At 40.6% G+C, this 18,961-nt stretch overlaps 1 protein-coding gene across 2 annotated transcripts in view; it reads left to right on the forward strand.

Annotated features, from left to right (window-relative positions):
• Window positions 1-2,447: 2,447 nt before the first annotated feature.
• The window catches only part of LOC128851457 (ras-related protein Rab-10-like), a 31,872-nt gene continuing 15,358 nt past the window's right edge, over window positions 2,448-18,961 (forward strand). Inside the window, exons 1-4 of one of the 2 annotated variants that reach the window (XM_054060476.1) lie at window positions 2,448-2,612; window positions 6,956-7,016; window positions 8,684-8,822; window positions 17,504-17,593. In XM_054060476.1, coding sequence (XP_053916451.1) covers window positions 2,462-2,612; window positions 6,956-7,016; window positions 8,684-8,822; window positions 17,504-17,593 — 441 coding nt within the window. In that variant the 5' untranslated portion in view covers window positions 2,448-2,461. The remainder of the gene's footprint in view (window positions 2,613-6,955; window positions 7,017-8,683; window positions 8,823-17,503; window positions 17,594-18,961) is intronic. The other variant, XM_054060477.1, reaches the window with a different exon arrangement.

Raw genomic sequence — 18,961 nt, forward strand, 5'->3', positions numbered from 1 at the left:
ATTGTGAGCATTTTCTGAAACATCATTAGAAAACTCACAATTTTTAGCTCAGCCATATTCATGGTCAGTCTATACTCAATCCATCATCCTTTTCTTCAAGCAGCTTTTTGTGTCATCCTTATCGTTTAACCACTGATAGACTGTAATCATATTCCCTCCTAGCCTTTGTTTTGTTATAAACTAAGCAAGATACATGCTTGCCGCTCTACTGTGCAGGAAGGGTTCTGCAAATGCTTTCATAATATGATTGTGTCAGCTGAAAGTGTCCTGGAGGGTCAACCTTTTCCACCGTCATTCAAGAACGTATTCAGTCTCATCAATACATAGCATTTCTCTGTCCCTAATGGAAACAGTTCGACCGATAACTTCTGTGGTAGTATTTGCCTTTTTACTCAGTGACATACCACAAAGCACCCCTAAAATAACCAGATAACTCAGTAGTTGATTTTATCAGTCATTTCCTAATGATTATTTCCCCACTTGTAGCAGAAATTCTCATTCTTCCAGCAATGCAGAAAACTGCACTGATGGAGAAACAAGCTGCTGCCATCTTTTGAAGATCTACCACAAAGTCCTAAAGGTTTGTGGCTAAGCAGTCTGATACTGGCAAGAAGAGGCGCAGGTTGGTGGGTGGTTCAGAGTGGAGTGATGGGGAAATAAGCTTGAAACAATACTTGGCCTTTGATAAAAGGATGTTCTGAACTGTGCTATATGGTACTCACTGAAGCATAAGTAGTCCTTCACAAAAGTTCTGCTGCTCTGTCCTATATTAATTGATTGAGGAGTTGCTTGAAGTGCTGAAGATGAAAATGTCAAAAACCGTAGGGAGTCATTACAGACCCAGACAGATACAAATACTTGCAAATGTCTAATAGCACTTTTAATTCAAAGTGTATCCATTCCTAAATCTCTGACACCAGATGAATTTAGCATGCACATGAGCAAATGGCCTGAACTTGGACAACGTAGGATTTGGTAAAAACATCCAGACATACATGCAGCAAGTCCACACTGTAGATATGTGATTTTTTTTTTTCACACTGCAGGTCAATTTTATTGTCAGATGAGAACAAATCAAAAGTGAAAAAGAGGAAATTCTTATTTCCTCTGTCTTTTACGCCATTATGTAACCAGAAACCAGACTGTTTATTTCTAGAAGAGACACGGGGGTTGGGAAAGTCCCCTCTTTCCTCCCCAGTGACAAAACTTCATGAAAAGAAATTGCTTGTTTGCATAATTTCATAATCCTAGTTCAGGGCAGTGGCTGAAGTATGGTGTGGAAGCCTGTACAGTGTCTGCAAGGGGGCTAACATGGCCCCAACGCACAGTACAGCTTCATGACGGACACTGTACACAGGTAGCTGTCATCTGAAGCGGCAGTCATCAGGACACAGCTGATGGTCTCTAAGGGATAGCCAATACAAAGCTGGGAGAGGATGGGTGAGCCTCCTTTAGCACAGCCCAGCTGGGGCTGGGGCAGGGCGCAGCATCGGCTTACAGCTCAGCTTCACCTCATGCCTACCATTTCACGCTTAGTTTTTATCTTTCTAGCAACCACAGGAATGAAATAACTCAGAGCTTGACAGGTTTTGTATTCTCTATAGCACATGGATTGGATAGGAGGAAAAATTTCTTTACTGAAAAAGTGGTGAAGCATTGGAACAGGCTGCCCAGAGAAGTGGTGGAGTCTCCTTCCCTGAAGGTGTTCAAAAAACATATGGACACGGCACTTTGAGATATGGTTTAGTAGGCATGGTGGTGTTGGGCTGACAGCTGGACTTGATGATCTTAGAGGTCTTTTCCAACCTTAACACTTCTATGATTCTATGTGCGTAGATTTTGGCTTCTGTAACGACGGCAACACACAGTCAAGACTGCAGAAAGAGCAGACAGATCATAGAAGGGTTTGGGCTGGAATGGACCTTAAAGATCATCCAGTTCCCACCCCCCTAGAACACATCCCACCAGACCAGGCTGCCCAAAGCCCCATCCAACCTGGCCCTGAACAACTCCAGGGACGGGGCATCCACAACTTCCCTGGGCAACCTGTGCCAGTGCCTCACCATCCTGATGGTGAAGATATGCTTCCTCATCGTTAGTCTAAATCTTTCCCCTTCCAATTTAAAACCACTCCTCCTCATCCTATCACTCCATGCCTTTGTAAGCAGTCTCTCCCCAGCTTCCCTGTAGAACTTTCTGTACTGAAAGGTCGCTCTAAGGTCTCCCCAAAGCCTTCTCCAGGCTGCACAACCCCAACTCTCAGCCCGCCCTGCTGTGAGAAGCTGCTCCAGCCCTCTGACCATCTTCGTGGCCTCTTCTACACCACCTCCCTCACTCCCATATCCTTTATTAATCGTCCCACAGCCCCCGCCCCGCCCCCGGGGCTGCCCCGGCTCCCCCCTCAGGCGGCGGCGGGGACGCCCGGACACACGGCAGGCGGTGCCCCCCCCGCCCTGCCGCCATGGCGGGGCTGGGGCAGCGCGGGGCGGGCGAGCCGCCGCTGCTGCTTAAAATCGTGATGGCCGGGGAGTCCTGCGTGGGGAAGACCTCCATCGTGCGGAGGTACACGGACTCCGCCTGGGCTCCCACCTCCTCCTATCTGGCCACGATCGGTGAGTGACGCCGGGAACGAAGGGGGGGGGGGGGAGGCGGGGCAGTGGCCTCTGTCGGCTGCTCTCCCGCAGCCCCTGACGTCCCGCAGCCTCAGCCTCTCCCACAGCCATGCTGTCCCGCAGCCTCAGCCTGTCCCGCAGCCTCAGCCCGTCCCGCAGCCATGCTGTCCCGCAGCCATCAGCCTCTCCCGCAGCCCTTGCTCTCCTACAGCCATGCTGTCCCGCAGCCCCTGCTGTGCCGCAACCCCCAGCCTGTTCCGCGGTCCCTGCCTGTCCCGCAACCACCAGCCCCTGGTCCTGCCTCAGTCCCAGCGTGTCCCGCAGCGCCCTGCCTGTCCCGCAACCCCAGCCTCTTCTGCAGCCCCAAGCCTATCTCCCGCAGCCCCAGCCTGTTCCGCAGCCCCCAGCCTGTCCCGCAGCCCCCAGCCCGTCTCGCGCCGCTGTTAAACCACAGTGCCCCGTCCCCCGCAGTGCCCCCCAGCTCCGCCGCGGATCCCCCCACCCCGCACCCAGTCCCACTGCGGAGCCCCTGCAGGTCCCCGAAATAGCGGTGCTGTGGGCGCGCCCTGAGGGAGCGGCGTGTGTCCCGGCGAGCCTGGGCATCGGCTGCGCTCCCTCTCCTCGTCCCTTCCCTCTCCTTGTCCTTTCCTTCTCCTCATCCCTTCCCTCTCCTCGTCCTTTCCTTCTCCTCATCTCTCCCCTCCCCGGATGCACTTTTGCTAGGGAGGGAAAGGGTCTGGAGCACAAGTGTTACGAGGAGCGGCTGAGAGGGCTGAGGGAACTGGGGTCACTTAGTCTGATACGAGAAGTAGTTACTGTTACAAGATGTGGACCATCTTGGATTTAAGCTGTAGTAGAGTTTCGTCTGAGTAATTATATTTTTTGAAAGTTAGACAAAATGTCCTTCTGATAGCATGTTTTCTTTCACACGGTGTTTTTCATAGAATCAGTAGGTTGGAAAAGACCTCTTGGGTCATCAAGTCCAGCCATTCCTGTCTGCCACTAGACCATGTCCTGAGCACTTCATCTACCTGTCTTTTAAATATCTCCATGGATGGAGACTCAACCACCTCCCTGGACAGCCTCTGCCAGTGCCCGATGACCCTTTCTGTGAAAAAATATTTCCTGATATCCAGTCTTAATCTCCCCTGGCACAGCTTGAGGCCCTATCTCCCTTCTTCCCTATTCCCTCTTGTCCTATCACCTGTCACTTGGGAGAAGAGGCCAGCTCCCTCCTCTTTACAACCTCCTTTCAGGTAGTTGTAGAGAGCAATAAGGTCTCCCCTCAGCCTCCTCTTCTCAAGGCTAAACAACCCCAGTTCCCTCAGCCACTCCTCATAAGACTTGTGCTCCAGCCCCTCTGAAGATGATAATGTCTTGTGTTCACTATGATCTGTGCAGAACAGAAGTGTCTTCTGCAATCACCTGTTTGCAACCTCTCCCTATCTCAAATGCAAGCTCAGGCAGAGAGCTGGCTCCAAATCAGCAAGAGTTTTGACTCTTGCAGAGTTCATAATAACATTAAAATTAGACCATGGAAAGTAATAGAATATGCATAAGATTTCTGGGAAAATTTATGCATATGGATGTAAGTAGAAAATATATTCTGTAACCAGCTCTTGTCTCACTGCATACAATGAATGGAGATTGGTCCTTCATGTTTCCCAGGGCTGATAAAGAACACTTGCTTTCTGAAACTCAAAAATGAGTGTTATAGGGTTTATTGGCCAGCATTTTCAGTATCACTTCTAGATAAAAGAGGCTGAGGGGAGACCTTATCGCCCTCTTCAACTACTTGAAAGGAGTTTGTAGCAAGGTGGGTCCCTTCTCCCAAGTAACTAGTGGTGGGACGAGAGGAAAAGACCTCAAGTTGCACCAGGGAAGGTTTAGATTTACTATAAGGAAAAATTTCTTTACTGAAAGAGCAGTGAAGCATTGGAATGGGCTGCCAAGGGCAGTGGTGGAGTCTCCTTCCTTGGAAGTGTTCAAAACCCATGCAGATGTGTCCCTTTGGGACATGATTTAATAGGCACGATGGTGTTGTTTACTGTTTGGACTATAGAGGAAAGAAATGAATCCAGTGACTATAAAACTAGGAAATAACAACTAGAATTTGAACTTGTACTCAGCATACCCCTTCTTGGATTTAGTTGACAGCTTAAAAGAAGCAAGTACAAGCTGTTGCATTCAAATAACATTTATCTCAAGAGCAGTAATCAATGCTCACTTTGTTATGTTGATCATGTTGTATAATACATGGGTCTAAAAGCATCTGAAATCTGTGAGCTGTCTTTGCCATTGTATTTCTCATTTTTCTTTTCTGTCTTCGCAATTTGCTAAGTTTGCTGGAAATTTCATATAAAGACATGAACAATTCATGCATGCAGAACATATTGACTTCTGTTTTCCCCTAACATTCATTGACCTTTTAGGTCAATAAATTTTGAAGTTGACTTAAGAAGTCAATAAGCCTTATTTTAATTTAGATTAAATTTTAGTCTGATTCAGCACTCTGCTTCTCTTTAAATAAACAAACAAATAAATAAATAATAAGTAAGTAAATAAATAAATAAATAGCTTATAGCTTTTTATTATTAAAATATATGTCAATTAAGAACTGTTTCCTACAGGTCTGGGAATCCCTGGCTCGGTTATAATTTTTTGCTGTATTCCCAATGCACCATTTGAAAGTGACATTCCAGCCTCCTGGTCCGTACTCAGACCCTCTCAACTGCTCTAACATCAATCGCAGAAAGCGATACAGATAATTAGGCAAATCCATGTGAATTTCAGGAGCAAATGTTTTCTATCACGTTGGAATTTGAACTGACATGAGCAAATTTGGCTTAAATTACTTTTCCATCTGACATTATTAATTCCATGAAGGAAGCTTTGTGTAATATTAATTACCGATACCAATTATATTATTTCATCTTTCCTTTCCATTGGAGCTTTAATAAAAATTCATCAAGTGAAGGACATGATTATCATAATAATTTTTAAAATCCACCTAAACTCTATTACCACATACAGGCAAAAACATTAATACAATGGTAATCTCACATGTGAGCATGTACGTGTCAAAGTTTCGTGGACAATGCATCCAGAAGTAAAAAGGAAGAGAGCATTTCCTCTACTGCATTTTTTATTTATTGCCATGGTTGTGTTCCTTTGCTAAAGTAATTTGGCAGACAGATTCTTATAGAAATCGGTACAATGGTATTAACTGAAATTTTTTGTGCTTTCTCAATCTGTTTAGTTATTTCAAATGACATTAGTGCAGGTGAAAAGCCACTCTGAAGTCGTGTTAAGTAGCCATATTTTTACCTTACGGCATTTTGACCATTCAGTATGGCCAAGTATTGCAATGTCACCTTCACTTCACTTAACAAGTTGGCAAAATTAGCCTTATTGGTTTTCACTGGGAAAAAAAATGAGCAGAGGTATTTAAAATTTCAGCCATGAAGTAGTAGGAATTGACTGTGAGGAAATATGTTACTCTAAGGTAGAAGCTTATAGCTGGCAGATTCTAATAATAAGTTTGGAGCTTCAACAAGCCATAAATCCGGGTATCATCTACCACAATTGGAGTACTAATTTGATAATATGATACAGGAAAACAGTATAAATTATAAGGAGAGTGTCTTTGAGAAAAGCTCTGTCATGTATACAGAGATTATATTTTGCACTGATTCCAAGTGCTAATGCCTGACTTTAGCATGAGCACTCTGGATCTGGGGTACAAAGAGATTAAGGCTGCAGAGACTTCCTCATTTGAGTGAAATCCAGTGTATGCTTGTCTTTGCATTTAAATTGTGCAACTACTTTCTCTTCCTGTTCATATAACCCTAGGTACTTTTTTTTTAGGGATTGGAAGTAAGGACAGAAAAATGGTGTTGCACAGGCAGTGGCTTTGTAAGCATTTCTACCTCCCCATTCATAGCTGCTGTGCCTTTGTAATGAACCTGGAAACAATTGAAATCACCAATATAGTTGCGAAGTGTTATTTTGCATAGGCCGTGAAACTGCTGTCATATAAATATGTACATGTAGTTTCAGGTTATCTGCATCTTTGCTTTGACCTGCCCCTCTGTTGCTTTGTATTGGCATTCCTTTGTAAAGTCTTTGTGTAATATATTGTCATGTTGTTTTGTTCACCATTGAATAAGTCCCTTTTATAGCTGCCGTCTTGAATGTATATGGTTGGCTAGTTATTCTTTCTTTGATAAAGTTTCTTTTCGCTTTCTGTTAAAAAATGAAATGATAACTAGAGCTGTGAAACAATCTTAAAAGAGAATCTATGTTATTATAAGAAATGTTACAGATTTTCTTCTTTCTTCCAGGCATTGATTTTAAAGTAAAGCCAGTAGTGTTTGATGATACAAGAGTGAAACTTCAAATATGGTAAGTTTTTATTTCTGTCTCAAATGAGAGCCAACTGAAGTACATTAAAACACAAAAAATCTCATCTTCTTTTAATCGTGTGTTGTACTAAAGTGCAGTTGTTTCTGATAGCATCCTGGCTTCTATCAGAAATAATGTGGCCATCAGGAGGAGAGAGGTGATCATCCCCCTGTACTCAGTGCTGGTGAGGCTACACCTTGAATACTGTGTTCAGTTTTGAGCCCCTCAGCAGAAGGACATTGAGGTGCTGGAGCGTGTATAAAGAAGAGCAACAAAGCTGCTGAAGGGTCTGGAGCACAAGTCTTATAAGAAGCAGCTGAGGGAACTGGGGTTGTTTACCCTAAAGAAGAGGAGGCTGAGGGGAGACCATATCTCTCTCTACAACTGCCTGGTAGGAGGTTGTAGTGAGGTGGGTATTGGTCTTGTCTCCCAGGATGAGAGGAAAGGGCCTCCAGTTATGCCAAGGAGGTTTAGATTGGATATTAGGAAATATTTCTTCAGTGAAGGGTTTGTCAAGCACTGGAAGAGGTGCTCAGGGAAATGATTGAGTCCCCGTCCCCGGAGATATTTAAAAGGCATGTAGATGTGGTGCTTAGGGACATGTTTTAGTGATGGACTTGGCAGTGTTAGGTTTTTGATTGGACTTGACAATCTTAGAGGTCTTTTCCAACCAAACTGATTCTATGATTTTATGATTAAGTCATTTTAAAAATTGAATTTGGCCTAGGGGAGCGTATTTTTTGCAGCAACTAGTTTAAGTTAGAGAGGATTCTCGCTAGATTGCTTTAACAATAAATATTTGCTGTTGTAGCATGCAAACAATGCAGATTTATGATCCATATTAAGTGTATTTAATTGTATCATAACATTGAGGGAAGTGACAAAGCAAGACAATTTTACATTTATTACCCAATAGATGCATGTTTAAAAGGGTCACCAAGAGAAAGCCACTGACATGAATCTTTGGGAACCTACACTCAATTTTTTTAAGTTTTTCTAAAGACTCTAGAAGGTAACTGTCAGCCATCTCACCAGGCATCCAATAGTGAATGTTGTCTACGTTTACTAGAATTTAACTTCACAACAAGTAACTCTTGACATTAATTATCTGGCCAGTATTAGATCTGCAGTTATCCCATCTCAGATTTTAATACAAAAGTCTTGGAGGCTTGTTTACAGCTCTCAAGGCATAATTATGTGTAGGAATCTCTGCATACCTGTATTTTATGGCTTTTTCACAAAATTTAAGATTTTCCGTCTTTAATCAGCTGTTACAGTTTACAAGCAGCTTGAAGGATTTCATCTGCTATGCTTGTACTCCAGAATTTCTTTTATCACCCGAGTTCTACTGATCTTGCTGATTAACTACACATAGACAAGCAGTGGTGGCTTGGATATACACTCAGACTTCAACTACCGCTTTACCTTTCCTGGTAGGGTGTATTACTCAAAATAAATTTTCAGTGTATTTCTTTCACTGTTGTATCTGGCACGCAGATTTTCTCCAATCCTGATCTTTTCTTGTTCCTTTCATGTTGGGGTACACGATTCAAAATTTGAACAATACTTCTTAAAATAAAGTAATATTATTGGGAGGAGGGTTCAGCAATTTCTTCATCTTGATTTTGTTGTTGTTGTTGTTGTTGATTTCTTACAATTTCTTTCAGGGATACTGCTGGCCAGGAACGATTCCATACACTTAGTACTAGCTATTTTCGTGGCGCACAAGGCTTTGTTCTTGTGTATGACATCACAAATCTGGACAGTTTTCAAGGTATAACAAACTGGATGAAAGATATACATGAGGTAAATATATCTAATAGTGGTTGATCTCATAACGAAGGTAGTTAACGAGTTACTGGAGTTAATGCTTTAAATGACTGCATGAAGCTTATTCTTGTTCCTTGAGCTGTATGTTTCTAACCACAATTTCTTATATTTAACTCAGCACACAGTGTTACAGTAGGGTGTTACAGCAGTGTTACCTGAAACTGAAAGACAGTTTAGATTATCCAGGACAACCCCTTGGTGATGCAGGAGGAGTGTTTTCTGAAGTACATTCAAAACAATAGCTTCCCATCTGGTTTTGTACTTACTAAGTTATGGTTCTTATGTCACCAGTGCTACACACAGGCCAGTTTCCATGAGCTCATTTCACGATTGTAATTGGCTTCCATGTAAAAATATCTTATCACAACCAGTTATTCCCCTTTCTTAATTTCCTTACTTTAGTGTAGTTACCTCATCCCAAGAATCAAATGAAACATCCCCTTCATCCTTGCCAGATATTCCCTTGGAGAGAATAGTTTCAAGAGGGTGGAACGGGGGGATGAAAAGGAGTATCCCTTTTTTGGTGGCAGGGAGCTGTTTGGCTAGCTCAGCTGTTTGTCGTACTGCAACCAGAAACCCATGCTTTCATGTGACACAGGAAGTGATTCAACAGCACATGGCTGCCAGATGGGGAGCGTATCCCCACCTACCTTCTTACTCCTGAATTGTGGCTCCCACTGTGCTGCTTCTGGAGCTCGTCGGAGGCCTCTGAAGTTCATGCTGACTTTCTAATGTGGTGGAAAACTAACACAGCAAAAACAGTTGGATGGTTTTCTGCTCCATCAGTGAGCTTAAGAGGTTCATAGAAAGGTCAGAGAGTTACTGGAGTTGGCACAGGGTGAACAGGTAGGAGTAGGAATGCCAGCAGAATGATGTGTGGGAACAGTGTGAGGGAGAAACCAGGGACAGAGGAGTAGGCAAGCCCTTAGACATCAGATCATTAAGCTGCCTGTAAACCTGTACCGTGTGTTTATTGCTAGGTCTCTTTTGATGTGTCCTCTGTTAGGTAGGCGCAGGCCGGTTTTAGAATAGACTATTCCAGTTGGAAGGGATCTACAATGACATGCAGTCCGACTGCCTGACCGCTCCAGGGCTGGCCAGAAGTTAAAGCATGTTATTAACGGCATTGTCCACATGCCTCTTAAACACTAACAGGCTTGGATCGTCAAATGCCTCACTAGGAAGCTAGTGCTCTTTGGTGATTAAAATCCAGTAAACATTCAGGCAGTTTTTGTAATATTCTCTGAATTGATAGGAACATGACATGATGGATGGGAGAGTACGTTTTGGGAAAGTGGCCTTGAAATAAAACTGTCTTGTATGTCCTTTCCAGCTTCAGTATGTGGATGAATTAACAAACTACACGTAGTCATATATCCAATAATGTTTACACAGGATATCTTATACTTCTGGTAAAACATTGTGTTTACATTACCACTGTATTAAGAGCATTACTAGGGTGACGTAGTGTGTCGTTATCCTTGACCTTAGAGCCGTCTTAAAAGTCTTAGTAGCAACAGAGCCTAACTTCAGATGTGTGTTACAAAGGATATTTGATCATACAATATTTTTACTGGCTCGTCTGCACACACTTCAAACTAACACATATGTTTTATTACTTTGTTAAGAACAGTGTATGCCCTTCTCCTGTTAGGCAAACTAAAAAAAGTCGCAGCTAGTTATGCCACTGGTTGTACGGTTTCAAGATTAGCTAACATTTAAGTCAGCGCACAGTGTGATAGTAGGTTTATGGCTATCTGAAGCTGAAAATATAGATTATACATGTATACCCATTTTATGTATGTATGCGCATATGTCTATCTGTGTGTATAAGTTTATATATAAAATACTGATCTGCCTTGTAGTGCCTGCAAAGGGTTTGTTTTGTCCTGTCATCTTTAATTAGATCAACAGGATATTGATTCAGTTGGCTACAACGCACAACCATAAACACAAAGAAAGTATCACGACCATATGGTTAGGGTGGAGGGAAGGATGGGACTAGCTCTTGTAGCCACCATGCAGACTTAGATCTGCTTAGGTCAGTCAGGAAACAACACTGCTGAGACAGAAGTCTGCTTTTTATTTGTGACACTTAGAAGCTTTTGTGTATACATACTCAAGCTATTAATATTTAGACTGTTTATTCTTAACCCTGAGGGCACTTTCTTAGTTTAAAATGTAAAAAGTGGAAAAATACTCAATTTAAAAAATTTCTGGGAATGTAAATTGTATGATTGATTGTACTAATCTCAAAACTAGCAGTATTGTAATAGGGTAGATAATAATAAAATAAATAATTTAGTCATAGTGGGATATCAATTTCGAAGTGTCTCGGTGAAAATATGTGGGGCCATCCATTGCAGAAGAAGTGGTTTTAAGCAGTAACTGTTAAACATCCCCACAAATGCCCACTATCAAAGTTGCTGTTGCTACAGAACCCTTTAAAATATGCAATTGTAGAAAAATTAAATAAAATTTAAAAAGGGAAGCAGATACAGGTTTCGTTAAACAGCAGACTAATAGGTAATACAAAGCTTGCACCTGAATGAATCAGGATTTTTTAGTCAATTCAATTACTCCATTATGGTCTGCTTTTTAATTCTTTGTACACAGAGATTTTAAACACGAAGCTTTGTAAAAAATCTGTTTGTTGTGCTAAGCCATTTTTACAACAGTTGAACAATATAAGCAGTTTGGCATTCCTAGAAATGCCATTGGTTTTATAAAAACTGGACAGTCAATACTATTACAATTAGGTTACCGCTAATGTTCTCATTGTATTTCAGTTCTTTTAAGTGTGGAGTACAGCAACTTTCCTGTTAAAAATGAATTATTGTTCAAGGAAGTTCAATACACAGATATGCTGCCATATCTGTATAGCTGTAAAATTTGTGTTCAGAACTAGAGGAAACTAAGTGACATGACTGTACTTAAAAGGCTTACTAGAAAAATATGCTCACAGATTAATATCTAAGGGCATTATTGGCAAATCCAATACAGGTATATTGGATTTGTAATGCATTTATTAGGAGCACGATAATAGCAAGAAAATTACCTTAGAACCTGAAAACATTCTCTATTTGTAGGATTGCGGGTCATGTCCAGTTTATCAGGGTGTTGCTCTTGTCTGCTGACATGGCTTTTAGCTATTGTATGCAGCTGTTCTGAGCTGGCCTTTAAAAATGAAATACAAGTAACCGTGTACCAAATCCATTTGCAGAAAACAGTTCTTTCCAGGATGGTTTGAACAGGATTTTGAAGAACATATTGGCAAAAAGTTCCACAATAGAGCGCGAAAATGCTCAAACAGGTGCCCAGAGAGGATCTGGAGATAATTAAGCATCCATTCAACAGGACTTTGAGCAACCTGACCTGGTTTTGAAGTTGTCCTGTCTTCGAGCAGGATGGTGAACCAGATGACTTACAGAAGTCTTTGCCAACCTAAATCACTCCATGATTAATGCATGACATCTGTGTCTCCAAAAACTTTTGACATAGATGGTAGGTCCTAGTATTCTCCTAGATACATTGGACTGTTTTTCATTGTGCTAGTCTCCTGGTGTGGCTATGAAGGTGGCATTACCAGTTCCTAATAATTCTGCTAGCATGGAATTTTCTGAATGGGGAAGATAAATTCATTTTCTCATGCAGTAGCAAGGCTTGGTGACATAATTTAGTGTTCTTTGAATACATTTGCTTTCTATTTGTACTATTTGAAGAAATGACTCCTCAACCAGGATATGAAATGTATGGGTGTGTTGTGTTGCTGCCGTTTTTGCATGGTGCCCTTTTCTAGTTCTAGTCATTTGATGCATCTGAGAGTTGGGATACTGGACTGTCTTTCAGTGATTCTGCATCGTACTTAATTAAAAGCAGCACAGCAAACTGCTTTAGAAATGTAAATTAGTTTGACTTCAAACTCTTCTAACTTATTCTTCCTCAGATGGGAAAGCTTGATGCCAGAAGGAACGAATTGTTCTGGTTGATAGATGGGTTTGTTGTTATGACTCTGATTAGAACTGAAAATTCTTGTTAAATTGGTTTATTTCTAATCTCAGACTGGTTTGAGGATAAATTGGTTTGTATCTAGTCATGTATAAGTTAGCTAATAGACAAATTCTGTCATTTGTTTAATCCCACCTAAGTCCTGAAAACTACGCATTTTTAACTGAGGTCATAAGGTGGCACTTAGAAGAATATATGGGAAAAGACATATATGGGAATAATAATATGAATACTGCCCGGTGATGCTGCCAGAAAGACTGTGAGGACAATGTATTCTAAACAAATTAGTCTTTATGAATACAAAGGATCAATTTCTAGTGTCATTGTCTTGTGAGTAGGAAGAAGATACTTTTGGCTTTATGGCCTTCCCCAGCTCTGCCTTCATCTTGCTACATGACCATGTGTATCCTCTTCAGATCTGAACAATTACATCAATGCTACATTTCTTCCTCAAATACCAGCTAATTAAGTATTACCGTAGTTCCTTTATCAGGTATAGGTTCTTGATTTCACTGTTTGGACCTACTAACAATCTTCTGTACCCTTTTCAAACTGTAATAAATGAGCATCAAAATCATAGAATCATTAGGTTGGAAAAAAACTTAGAGATAATCAACTCCAACCATACCTGTCTACTACTAAATCATGTGCCCAAGCACCGCATCTACCTATCTTTTAAACACCTCCAGGACTGGTGACCCAACCACCTCCCTGGGCAGCCTGTTCCAGTGCCTGATAACCCTTTCTGTGAAGAAATCTTTCCTAATGTCCAATCTAAACTTCCCCTGATGCAGCTTGGCACATTCCCTCTTGTCTTATCACCTATCGCTTGGGAGAAGAGACCAACACCCACCTCACTACAACCTCCTTTTAGGTAGTTACAGAGGGCAATGAAGTCTCCTGTCAGCCTCCTCCAGATTAAACAACCCCGGTTCCTTAGCCACTCCTTGTAAGACTTGTTTTCCAGTCCCTTCACCAGTTTCATTGCTCTTCTTTGGGCGTGCTCCAGAGCCTCAGTGTCTTTCTTATAGTGAGGGGCTCAAAACTGAACACAGCACTCAAGGTGCAGCCTCACCAGTGCAGGGTGCAGGGGGAAAATAATTTCCCTAGTCCTGCTGGCTACACCGTTTTCGATACAAGCCAAGATGCTGTTGGCCTTGACCACCTGAGCAAACTGTTGGCTCATGTTGAGTCGGCTGTCGACTAACATCCCCAGATCTTTCTCTGCCAGGCAGCTTTCAAGCCATTCTTCCCCAAGCCTGTAGCACTGCATGGGTGTTTTGTGTCCCAAATTGTGCAGCTCTGCACAGGTGTGCACTGGAAATGTGGTGGAGGGACAAGGTAGTGATCCTGTAAGATGTGTCACAGGATAGATAGCTTTATACAATAAGGGATCTGAATGAACTGGTAATCATGGTCGATTTGCTGCAGGGGAGGTTGAGGCCAGCCATTCATGGTAGGGTCTGTGCGCACCATTTAAAAATTGAATGGATAGTTTCTTCCAGCAACCTGTAAGTACCAATGTTGTGTAGTTCTCTTTCAATAAAGGTGTCTGTGCTACTTTTGATACTCACGTGAACTCACAGCATTTCTGTGAAATAGTTTCCCTGGAAAATGAGAAGAACTGCAGGAAAAAAATGCTTGACATCTAGGGGGAAAAAAATTACATACAGACGGAATGAGCAAAATATTTTCCCTTTTGCATTTTTTAGTTTGGTTAATAGCCAATAGTCAAGCAACAAGTTGGGTATTTACCTGGTCAGGTGCATGGGCTGGATGAAAGTTGAGCAGTACGTTAATTAGTGAAGGGAATGCATGGATGACTCCTACCCAAGCAGGCTACTAAAGCACACTGTAGTGCTGTGGTGTGAAAGTCCCAGAATTCGTAGTCCAGTCCCTGACACCGCTATGTTTGTGGCTTTGGCACTGCTCCCTCCTGTGGCCACCAGTCACAGTAGGCTGGCTTCTGCCGCTGGATTCTTTTGCCAGAGAATCCAACTGGGGAAAGGCCCTTTTCCCAAAATCTAATGACTCTCGGCACTGCCAAGTCCTTCAGAAAACCTGATCAGTCTCGATAAATCTCTTAGCTCCAAGTTTTTGAGAGAAATATAATGCACGTATTTTCATTTTGGATGTTCAAAAATATAGTTTTTCTTCAAATTCATATTATTTTTATTTGCAGTTTCAGCAAAATATGAACGTTGAAATGTTAAAACCAGAAGAAAACCTGAAGAGAGTGAACCAAAAATCTGGATGTATTTTTGAGATACCAAAGCAAAATACTTCTGGTTTTTTACTTCTCAAAAAAAAAAAAAACGTTGAGTTTTTTTGCCTTGATGAAATTGATGAAATTTTTAGTAATATTTTTCCATGACATGGGAAAAAAATGACTCTATTAGCTTAGTGCTGACTTGCATAGTAGCATCTTAATAACTGTAAAATAACTATCCTCTTTTTAGCTATAGATTTTGCGTTTGGAAAGCTTATTTCTGGAAAGCTTATTTCTGGAAAGCTTATTTATAAATAAAAGATGATGAAAATACACAGTGAGTTTTTGGAAGCACTGACGAGCTATATATTTGGCCAATTCAAATCTGTGTACCTCTGCATTTTTTATGCAGACTGAGCACATGGTCAAACTTCTGCCTAGTCATACTGACTAAATGTTTTCAGATTTAATCTACATAATCAGTTTTCAGAATTTATGATGGACATCATTTTGGTTTATAATCTTAAGTTTTCTAAAAGCAAGAAACTGCAAGATAAAGTCTTTAAAAAAAGAGTATTTTCGGTGCTTTGGTGGAGGCTCCAGTCAAAGGGAAAATGCATTATTGCATTATATTGATGTAGAAATAATAGTTATTTGCTGAAATAAATACTTAGCGATCGATAATACTGATATACACTTACCTGGTACCTGTCACCTTTAAATTTTGTTATTTGAAGCTCTTTAGAAAGAACATCTCTACTGCAAAGATTTGTGGTGTTTGTGCAGTAATAAAGTTACAGGTTGAATTTCATGGTTTTATACATACGGTATGCAAGTATTTCCCTTCGGCCTTTTACTTCACAGTGAAGTCAAATGTCACTTGTAAAACTTTCAGCTACATACAGTCTTCTTTCAAAAAAAGTTGATTCTGTGATGAGATTAAATTATCTATTTACCATATTTTACAGACTGATTTATGTGATTTTATGTAGGAGAGTGATTGACCTTAATGAGTAAAGCTCCAATGCATTCTGAAACAGCCGACATTTTGGTCTATTAATCCAGGTTAGATTGAGTAATTATTTTAGGCCTATACTTCATACTCTTATGTTGAGCTTACTTCATTTTAATACTACAGTATCTTGAACGTCAGCTGAGGGTATGAAATGAGATTAGCTGACTCTAAAATGGGAGTAGGTTAAAAAAAATTAAATATTGTTCCTTAATAATAAATTGTGCCTACTGCTGTACTACTCAAATGAAGCAACTTAGTTGTAGAAGTTCAAATAGACTAAACATTATGATTCTCTCATCCTTTAATGAATAGAGGTTTTTCCTTGCATTTCTCTGAAGGGGACATATATCTGCCTGCATGTGTGTGGGCTCTGGGAAAGAGGATTGTGCCTAATTTTGTCTTACGGCCAAGTTACAAAAATTAAGACTTTGACAGGGATAAAAGATTTCAAGATTGTAGGAAGATCTGCAGCCTGGGACCAGGCTTTCTGAGTCATCAGAGAAGCTGTGTGAGCATGTACTTTCAGAATATAAGCCATAGGATCAGACCACATTAGCTCTAGTCTCTAGATTGAAACACTCAGCTTCCTCCATTTAAGCACCAGAGTGGTTTTTAAATATGTTTTTTGTGACAAATGTCAGTTTTCAAATTCCACATGCTATTGCAGAATGGTTCCATTTCCTTGTCGTTATTCCAGTCATGTATAGTTACAATGGTTTATCTTAAAATAACACTGATGTAAAGCACCCAGTACATTTCACAGTCATCATGTACGTAACTGGATTAGTGGAATGAAGGATGGAGACAAGGTCAAAAAGCTAGATTTTTCTTACTTTTGAAATCAATGAGGTTTTTGAATGCTACTTCATTAAAAATCTATTGCCTTCTTCCAAGTGTCTTGGTATAATCAAACTTTTATGTTGAGTTTCAACGCTTTGAATGTAATTTTACTGTCTGTGTGCCACAGTGAAGCACAGAGAGGTGCTCTTTCAGGTGCAGCAAATTCCTTCCTTTTTACTTGTGAATGCTGGATGTAGACCTGGCTCATATGCTAATCCATGAACCTATTACTTTAGGGAGGTCAGTGTCTGTGAATTCAGGGCATTTCCAGTCACTTTAAAGCCTGAAGATGGAGAATTCATCAGAAGATGGTGCCCACGCACCATATACTTTATATCTTATGAAAGGGATTGAAAATTATGCCGAGCACTTGGAAGTGTTTTTTTTCTGCTCTTTACAATCTTGCTGTTTTCCTCCAAATCAAAGTAACTGATGGAAAGTATTTCCACATATGAAAAGGTCAGGACAGAATTTAGCTTTTACTGTTGAAGGTAGTATTGAAGGTTGGTGTGAGCTGAAGGTAAAGAGCTTTTGTTGTTTTTGTTTTTTCTTACTTGGCGCTTATTAATGCTGGTTCTCTTTTAGAAAGCAGGTGATGAAGTGGACGTAATACTGCTGGGCAACAAGTGTGATAAGGAGTCAGAACGTGTAGTTCCAAAACAGAAAGGAGAAAAGGTATCACTGGTACTTTCTTTGGGTTCTCCTGAGTGTATTAGTATGTGACTGTTGAGCTGTTACACTAAAAGTGATAAAAAGCTCCTGAATTCCAAAAATTCTATTAGGAATTGCTCCAGAAGAACAGTTGTGGAGCTCTGAGGTGTTGGGGTTCTTTTAAGATATGAGCAGAAATACGTTTAAGTTAACTCCTTGCTGATCTCTTTAGAATACTGATTTTTATTTTGAAAGTTAAAAATGTACTTTAAAAGTTTTCGGTGTTATGCTAGAAGTCTTATATTTTGAATTAAAAACTAAAAATATTTTAGAGTCTGCATTTTCACAGTACTATTTTAATATGGAATACTAAAATGTAATACATAATACATTCTGCATAATTTTTCTGGTACCACCCATCAATGTTTTTTTGCTACAGCCTAACAATAAGGAACTGTTCTGGCAGCCTGTGTACAGTGATCTGCATTGTCTATGAATAGCCTTAAATAACAGTGGACAGATAAATTTAGGGAACATCCAGCTTTCCCAGATATGTGTATGTGTCGTACGGCTAAGACTACAGTATTGTTTATACCTGCTGACCATGCGCAGGGGAAAAAAATGGTGTGAAGTGGGGAGTGTTGTTTTAAAGGCAATGGCAAATTACTCCACTGAGAACCAGTGAGAAAATTTGGGAGCCGTGCTATGGTAGAAGAAATTTTCACAGGAGAGCGCGTCCTAAATACCAGTAATTTTTGCAACTGCAGACTGTGTGTATCTGTTTTCTGGAACTTGGAATGAGCCCTCCTATTACGCTTTCAGGCATAGTGAGTCAAGCAGGATGTCTTGTGTTTGAAGAAAGGAACACTGATCATTTCTTGCCAATTGTATAATCTCAGATTAGGGAACTTTGGAAAATAGCATCACCTTTTCAACAGCATTACAAATAGAAACTTTTGAAAGTACATCATTCATATGTAAGACGGTCTTAATGTTCATGAACTATGTCTGTGTACAAGGAATAAGGTTACTGAGAAATACATGTATGCTCTCAAAGAATGCAGTCTGTAAAATCTGGAGTCACTGGATGTATGTGCACAAGAGGGCAGTATTACGGTTTTGCATATGATATTAACCATGACATTTTCTGACTTCTGTGTACTTAACCATGCAATCAGAATTTTTCTTAGTGTAGTATTTTTTTTTTAGAAAAAAATCATTACCTCCTCACCAATGAGTCTGCCTTCTGGATTTCTTCTGTGTTTTGAGGCAATGCAGCTCTTCAGTTATACTATTTCTTCTTTTAACGTGATTTACAAACACTGAAGAATCTGACTGAACCAGCTATTGAAAGATTTCATTAGCAGAGAGAGCTAATAATTCTCCTCTCCC

Source organism: Cuculus canorus, chromosome 2 (assembly GCF_017976375.1).
Source record: "Cuculus canorus isolate bCucCan1 chromosome 2, bCucCan1.pri, whole genome shotgun sequence".
Classification (NCBI taxonomy): domain Eukaryota; kingdom Metazoa; phylum Chordata; class Aves; order Cuculiformes; family Cuculidae; genus Cuculus; species Cuculus canorus.